At 38.9% G+C, this 8,335-nt stretch overlaps 2 protein-coding genes across 2 annotated transcripts in view; both read left to right on the top strand.

Annotated features, from left to right (window-relative positions):
- Positions 1-2,400, top strand: part of LOC101863007 — a 6,515-nt gene extending 4,115 nt beyond the window's left edge. The window contains exon 4 of the mRNA XM_013080010.2: positions 2,332-2,400. Within this exon, the coding sequence (XP_012935464.2) occupies positions 2,332-2,400 (69 nt within the window). The remainder of the gene's footprint in view (positions 1-2,331) is intronic.
- A 2,066-nt stretch (positions 2,401-4,466) lies between these two features.
- LOC101862786 (C-type lectin domain family 3 member A) lies at positions 4,467-5,090 on the top strand. Its single transcript, XM_005093893.3, has one exon. It carries the CDS (start codon positions 4,473-4,475, stop codon positions 5,088-5,090), a length of 618 nt encoding a protein of 205 aa, XP_005093950.1. The 5' UTR covers positions 4,467-4,472.
- The last annotated feature ends 3,245 nt before the right edge of the window (positions 5,091-8,335 follow it).

The raw sequence follows: 8,335 nt of genomic DNA, 5'->3' as shown, positions 1-8,335 counted from the left end.
TTCTTCTTCTTCTTCTTCTTCTTCTTCTTCTTCTTCTTCTTCTTCTTCACACTGAGTTCTAAGCCAAGAAATCTCAATGTTTTTCGAAAGAAGCAAAACTTTTTCTTCCTTTCAAAAACTGTGTCTACTTTATGTATTTTCCCCTCAACTTCTAAACGCTTAGAATATGAATTTTGACAGAATATTTTTTTAGCACATTTAACCATTATATTTTAAACCTTTTTTAAAAAAAAAAACAACCTTACTTTAGAAAATAATGTTTCCCCAAAATGTTTGGGCACGATGCATCTGAACATCCTGTGGACGAGATGTGGTCACTTGTTGGCTACCTTGCCCCTCATGACCGAATAGCTACCTCAGAATTATACAAGTTATGTCCGCTCTGTACCTAGTTTCGAGACATTTGACGTTCAAAGCTTTGAGTTTCACAACATGTCAAGCTTTTATTAAATGCAATTCTTTTAATATCTTGATAACGACCTCGCACAATCATACGATCTTTCAAGAGCAAATAGAAGATGTTTTCTGACATCATGGTCTTAGTAACTCAAAACGGTCAAAAATGTCAGAACTGTGTAATTCTAAGGTATACAAAAACGGCGAGACGATTCGAAAGAGCTCTCGAATAATTCCATGTTGCTACAGCAGCATGAACAACAACACCAGCAACACCACTACAATAACAATAACAACAATAACAACAACAATATCAAGAACAAAAACAACAACGACGACGACAACGACAAAAACGACGACGATGACAATGATGACGACAAACGACCAAAGTCCAGGAATTCATAAAGTTTTTCTTTTATTCAATATAATATTTCAAAGAACACTTCTGTTTTGGACTTTCTTTAAAAGAAGAAAAAAAATACAAGGATCTAATTTCTAGTCTTTACTTACTCACTTTATCCGTCCTCTTGTACCTCTAGGGCGTCATGGGGATAAAGAGCTTCCTGTCTCTAGCAAGTTTGATGGCCTGGCTGGGTGGGATATTGAATGTTGTCAGGATGTCCTTCACACCCTGGATCCAGGTTTTTCTTGGTCTTCCTCTTACTTTGTACCCTGATACTTTCCTGTAGTAGGCTTTACTGGCAAGCTGGTGAGGTGCCATACGTGTGAGATGCCCAAACCACCTGATTGTTTGCCTTCGGATGTAGTGGAGGAAAGGTAATGTTCCCACCATTTCTCTGATCATGTTGTTTCTGACCATGTCCTGTCTGGTTTTGTTCACAGCTCTCCTTAGACATCTCATCTCGCAGGTGGTTTTCTTACGTTCCAGACTTTGGTCAGGGTCCATGTCTGGCACTGGTAGGTCAATATGGGGATGGCGATAGAGTTTATGAGCTTGGCTTTGGTCTCAATGGGGATGTTAGGATGTTTAAGGAATGATGCAAGCTGGTAGCTGACGCTGTTAGACTTTTGTACTCCCGTCTCAATTTCTCTGTTGAGACGTCCGTCTTCTGAAAAGATGCTACCAAGATACTTGAACTCGCTGTTTAAGCGGATTTTCATCGATGGTGATGTATAAGTTGCCAGGTGTTCTGCTGATTTTCATCGTCTCCGTTTTGCTGTTACTGATCTTCATGTTGAGTTTTTCACATTGTGTATTCAGCCTGTCTGTGTGCTCTTGAAGTTGCTCTTCTTTCTCATGCCAGGCTCTGATCGTCCGCAAACTGCATCTCATTCAAGTCTAACGGGTTGGGGTTTGCTTCTTTTGTAATTTTATCCATGAACATTATAAATAGTAGCGGTGATAACACATACCATTGTCTCACTCCAGATGACACGTCGGACCCGTCAGTGATTCCGTTTTGCGTAAGGACTGTTCTCATACTGTTGGTATAGATGGCTCTAATGTTGTCCAATAGTTGTCCCCTAATGCCCTAATGCTGTAATCTTCTAGTGTTTGCCACAGTTTGTTGCTATCTTCTCTATCAAACGCTTTTTCCTTGTCTGCAAACACAGTTTCTAGACTGAATGTGAAAAACAGTGTTTCGAGTATAGGGTGATCCAAAAATGTTATTAAACTTTACAATTTATGTACTTGATCTATAGAATGTTATACTTTGGAACAGATAATATCATTCATTCAAAAGGAATTTGTTTGACTAAAAATTCGTGAGGGAAAAAATGTCTTTAAAAAAAACACCCATCAACGCAAAAATGCACCAATTTAAAATATGTTGTAAGGAAAGTCATGAAATTATTGTTTTCGTGTGTGTGTTTTTATCTATTTTTAAATGTTTCCGTCCCTGTAACATATGAACAATATTTTATGTTCTCTTAGAGAGTTAACAAATATTTGTGAAATTCTTGAATTCCTAGAACCAGTGCTCTATTATGTCCTCCTTTGAACTCGACATATTCTACCGCGTCGTTCGTACTGTTCAGTGATGGCCAAACACCTAAGGACCTACCGAACAATGAGTACTGAAGACACATGCACACCTTACAGTATGGGGCTGTTTCTAGACACAATATGGTGCATGGATGGGGTTGCCCAATAGACAACATTTGTGGAGTTATCATATCTTAAAGGTGAAAACATGTATGGGCTTTGCCAATGAACCAAATGACATCGAGGAAATGTTCACGTTTTTAAAGATGATCGAGAAATAAACTTATTGCTGTCCTTGGATCCATGTCAATTTTAAGAGCAGGAAAATGGTACAGTCGTTGATGAAGACATGCGTTGAGAATGTGGTCCGTTGAGATATATATAGGGAATTCCTAGCTGAGGACACCATCAACAGAGGTCTCCTGGGACTCATCTATTGAATTCTGTACTTTGGTGACGTTTAAAAGAATACGCATATTAAGTGTGTGTGTGTGTGTGTGTGTGTGCGTGTGTGTGTGTGTGTGTGTGTGTGTGTGTGTGTGTGTGTGACCTGAAGAGGTCGTTTTGTCTGGGAATTTTTAGTTCTGATTCTCTACAGGTCCTAACTGATGGAACATCTCCACCCATGGCCTCAAAGAAGGCCTTAAGGACACTTTCACCTTACTTCCGTTTCCTGTGGGAAACTTCCGAAATTAGTTTGTGGCGAGATCATTTCCAATACAAAAATGTATCTGTTCTTTATTCATCTTAAACATGATTTCAACAAGAAAAGGAAACTTCAGAATACCAGTATTCTGTTGCCCTTTTAGACTTTTGTAGCTTGCAATATGGCGTGATCGTTGGGACTTCTAATGATAGGCCTAGCCTGAACTATTGTATCTTGTTGCAAAAAAAATGGGTACAAATCTGAAAATAGGTTGTTCTTTTTAAGTGATATGTAGAGCAAAACTATTTTTGTAGATTTATCTTAAAATGTTAAGTTGTTTATTTTTGCAGCCAGTTGCTTCTAGATACTGTTGTAACAGAAAGTAAACGTAAAGGTTTAGTGTTGAATGTAAAGAAAGCAGAATGCATGGTAATATCCAAAAAGCAGCAAATCCTACTTTTAATCTCATTAGCAAAGGTGAAAAGATCAAACAAGTCCAACAGTTTAAATATATAGGATATATGACAACATCTGATGCCAAATATTCAACTGAAAAAAACAACCCCGGAGAATTACAAGGGCTAAGGCTAGTTTCAATAATGTGAGCCCAATCCTGAAAAATAGAAACATCTCAATGAACACCAAAATGAGTTCTGAGATGCTATGTTTGGTCAACCCTTCTATATGGCTGTGAATGCTGGATAATTACTAAAGACAGTGAAAATAAAATAAAAAGCAACAGAAATGTGGTTTCATAGGAGACTGCTAAGAGTATCATGAAAGGAAAAGAAATCAAATGAGTTAGTGCTTGATGAAGCCCACGTGGGACGCTCAATTTTAAGAACAATCTGGAAACGACAGATGCAGTTTTTGGGACACCTGAACAGACATAAGAGTCTTGAATATTTAGCTATCACTGGCAAAATTAAAGACAAAGGAGGAGGGGTAGGCCCAGAACAACATACTTAGGGAACCTACACAAATGGGCAACTCAGGGAAAGATAAGGGAAACGTAGTAGATTTTTAGAGCATCCGAGCAAAGGAATGAATGGAGAACCATGATCGCCGATGTCAGTGGCAGATCTGGCACTGGCAGATGAGGATCTTAAAATGAACATCAGCCAAATTCCTTTTGACTTTCAAATGGCGTGTATAAATTTTAAACACACATCTTTAGTGTAAAAAGTGTGAAATGGTATGGGTTTAACGCCCCTACAACACTACTATGTTATTTAAGGGGCGGGACCTCCTAGTTTAACGTCCGTCTCCGGTAAGACCGAGCCAAGTGGGAAGTTCATGTAAAGTGCAGCTTTAGTGTGGAGGAACATATTTACTAAAAAGTTGTAGGCCCTAAATTTGTTTTGTTTGGGGTTGGGATTTTTTTTCACCCTGTACACGGAACTGACATTTGAATGAAAAATTATTCTGATATTGGATTAAGAAAATAAACTTCTTTTTTTTTTTCTTAGAATCGGCTTTGACATGGTTCTTGACAAGTTGAAGGAAATGGATACAAAGATGCAAGAACTGGACGCAAAGGGCAAGGAACTGGATTCAAAGATAAATGCAGCAGATGCCAAGGAGAACGAAACAGACGCAAAGATAAAAGCAATAGAAGATAGGGAACAAGAAATGAACTCCACACTGAACGACCTCAGAACTCGAGTGGAAAACTCCAAAGACGCCATAATTTCCACAACAACTAGCTATCGGGGCCACAACTACTTACTCTCCAAACCAATACTGGTTAACGTACATGAAGCCAATCGTCTGTGCCGGCTCTATGGCGGGTATTTGGCGGAGATCAACGACAAGCAAGAATTCCAGCACTTGGCGGACTTCTCCAACTCTTCTGTGTCAGGTTCTGTTTCTACAGGCGTCATGCTGGGTGCTACAGACGAGGGTCATGAGGGGAGGTGGACATTTCTCACTTCTGGTGGCAATATGACGTCATTTTTGTGGAATGGCTCAGAGCCGAATGGGGGACTGAGAGAAAACTGTTTGTTTATGTGGTCAAACCAGAAGTTAATGATTGACTCTGCATGTTTAATATATACTTCAGGTTGGCAGTGGCGGTTCTTGTGCGAAGTTAATGCCTAAATTATGAAAGCCTTTGGAAATGGAATAAAACCGGGGTGCTTTACGTTGGTATTTGTAGCTTAGTGATTTTATTAAGAAAATTGTGTCAGTACAACCTTGTACGACGTCTGTGTTCTAGTGCAGTAATAACAAATAGTATCCTTAATCAATGTATGAATAAATAAATAAATTTTAAAACTGAAAAAATAAGTAAGTTAATTAAAAAGTTTTTAAACAATTTTCAAAATAAATAAATAAGCATTTCCTATTATATATATATATATATATATATATATATATATATATATATATATATATATATATATATATATATATATATATATATATATATATATATATATATATATATATATATATATATATACAGGCGTTTGTTAATTTTGGGGAATATAAAAGTTGTTGGGTATCATTTTAAAGCGTGTTCATTTGTCTGTCTCACTTCTGGAGGCAACATATCGTCATTTGTGTGGGGCTGGCTCAGAGCTGAAAGGTGGAGCGAAACAAAACTCTTTGTATTAATCTGCAGCCACGAAGAAAATATTTGATCATTATTGAAGAAAGGACTAGAGATAATTGATATCTGCACATCCATGCTACATCAGGACCCTATGAGGGACAGAATCATACACTTTTGGCAGCGTGGTGAAATCAGGCACTCGTGAAAATAATGAAAGTGGGGTTTTTTTTAGCTCAACACTTGTTACATTTATAGGAAAACACATTTCTATGCGAATGTTACTGAAGAACGTTGTTTAAAGGCACACAATATGTAATTTTTTTTAAGTTTTCAAGGACTCTCAAGCTATAGAAGATACCATACTTTGCCGCCATTTTCTCTGTAATTATACCACTGACACCTGGTGACTCCATCCCTTTCAAACGCAAATACCGAGACTTCTATTTGAGATAGATGGGTATTTTTTCTTATTGAAAGCAAGTCAATTGAATAAGTATTCCGATGATATCAACGCCAAGTTTAGCCTAACATTTTTGTAGCACACTCCTTCGTTCGTTTTTAAGTGGCGAATTATGTTTTATATTTATAACATAAAATTAGGAATACAATTGACGATCACTGACAGATTAAGGTGAGGACAACACTGCAATTCTCATAAATTATATTATAATGTCCTCATTGTGTTTTCAAGTCCCGTTGAACTCTTACTACATCAAAATAATACAGAACATTGTTTTGAAATGATGACATCTTTGTTACGTACAAGTTACCTTGATATTAAATTCATTTACAAAAAGTTTACAATGTATAGCGTTCTTTGTTTATCTCATGTGATGTCAAGGGACATGACTCTTATCTTTACTGTGGGGACAAGATCATTAAGGGAGTGGTACGCCCTTGGATGACGTCACAAGGTGCTGCGGGAACATAGGCGGAGATCGTCTGAGAGACTCACTGAGAGATTCAGTGGCAGACAGGACAGGGACAAGGCAACATCTATCTTGGACGGGGGCCCCCTGATAGACCCAACTCATCGGACTGCCAACTGCCAGGTAACTTTACATGGTGTCAGAAGTGGCTACTGAACAGCCAACAACTTCAAGAAAACACCCAAATTCAATGAAGTGCTAGAGTTTATCTATCAAAAACAGTGCTCTGTGAGAGTAGAGGTCTAGACTAGTTAGGTTTAGGCAGATAACTGTTTGAAAACGGGAAGGATGTTAGATCTAGATCTAGATTCTGGAGCTAGAAACTAAAGATCTGGACAGAAGTAGATTATCTAGATGTGGTAATAGGTCTGGATTAACTAGAATCAAGATGTTTTGAACTATGAACAGTGTTGAGTTGGAACTGTGGCTTGTTTGTTTGTTTGGGTCTGGAGATTCTAGATTTCCAGACTTAGAGTCTTTTATTTGAGTAGATTCTAGATCTATTCTGGATTTCTAGTTCCCCAACAAGTGAACAGAATTGGCACAACATAACAGGGAAAACCAGCAGAAGCAATGCAAAGCCAACGTACCCCTTTCATCAAAATGAAACGTAACAGGTGGCACAAACCACTTCTTCAACTGATGAAAACAAAGCATCAGGATGAATTGACCCCTCGCATTCAGAGATTTAGGATGAGAATGTTGAGGTTTTCCTACAACATCGTCCATGTACCAGGAAAAAATTGGGTAACAGCCGATGCAATGTCAGGAGCTCCGGTGAAGAAGATCATCAAATGGAAGAAGAGTGTGAGCTACACCTCAGATCTGTCCTGGAAGGATTCCCAGCAAGTGACAAGAAATTGCAAGAAATTAGAGAGCAGCAAGATGCAGACGAAATCTGTAAGAAATTAAAAGAATACTTTCGGTCCCCATGGTCAGCGACAACCAAAGTCGATCCAGTTATGAAGCCATATTGGACGTTGAGAGAGGAGCTGACTGTGGAACAAGGTTTGCTTCTATACCAGTGCCGAATTGTTATTCCCACAATACTAAGACAGGATATTTTGAAACGTCTTCACGAAGGACACCAGTCAAGTGCAGAGCGCTGGCTCGAAGCAGTGTATGGTGGCCTGGACTGTCACAACAAATCGAAACGTTGGCTACAAACTGTCCAGACTGTGAAAAAGAAAGAAAGGTCAGCCCGGAACCATTGAAGCCGACAGTCACTCCAGACTACGCGTGGCAAAGGGTGGGTATAGATCTTTTTGTATGGAAAGGTCACACATATCTCCTGATAGTAGACTAACACTTGAGGTGGATTGAGATAGCTCATCTAAGAGACCCTACTGCTTCAAATGTCGTAGAACATTGCAAGTCAATTTTTGCTAGATATGGAGTTCCTGAAATCGTCGTCTCAGACAATGGATTCCAGTTCGTTGCACGCGAGTTTCAAAAGTGCTCACAGTTATAAGTACATGTACTATGGTTTAACTTACCTGGGAAGCAGCCCTCTACATCCTCAGAGTAATGGAGAAGCTGAAAGAGCCGTCAAAACTATCCAAATGTTACTGAGTAAGTCTGATGATCCTTACTTGGCTCTCATGAACTACCGCTCCACTCCTTTACAGCAAGGACAGAGCCCAGCAGAACTTCTAATGGGTAGGAAAATCAGGACAAGAGTGCCCATTTTCCCAGAAAAATTGGTCCCAAAGGGGGGAGAAAGGCAGGTGTTCAGGAAGATTGACGCAGCTTTCAGGAAGAGGCAGAAACAGGATTACGATCGAAGACAATGCGCCAAGCCCATGTCAGACTTGTCAAAAGGACAGCCAGTTTGGGTTAAAATCCCAAGAGATGCCAAG

Source organism: Aplysia californica, unplaced genomic scaffold (genome assembly GCF_000002075.1).
Source record: "Aplysia californica isolate F4 #8 unplaced genomic scaffold, AplCal3.0 scaffold00071, whole genome shotgun sequence".
Lineage (NCBI taxonomy): Eukaryota > Metazoa > Mollusca > Gastropoda > Aplysiida > Aplysiidae > Aplysia > Aplysia californica.
This window is presented reverse-complemented; position numbering and strand designations above follow the sequence as displayed.

Excerpts from the sequence above, each read along its gene's own strand:
- LOC101862786 (XM_005093893.3), top strand. The coding sequence starts at position 4,473 with ATGGTTCTTGACAAGTTGAAGGAAATGGATACAAAGATGCAAGAACTG.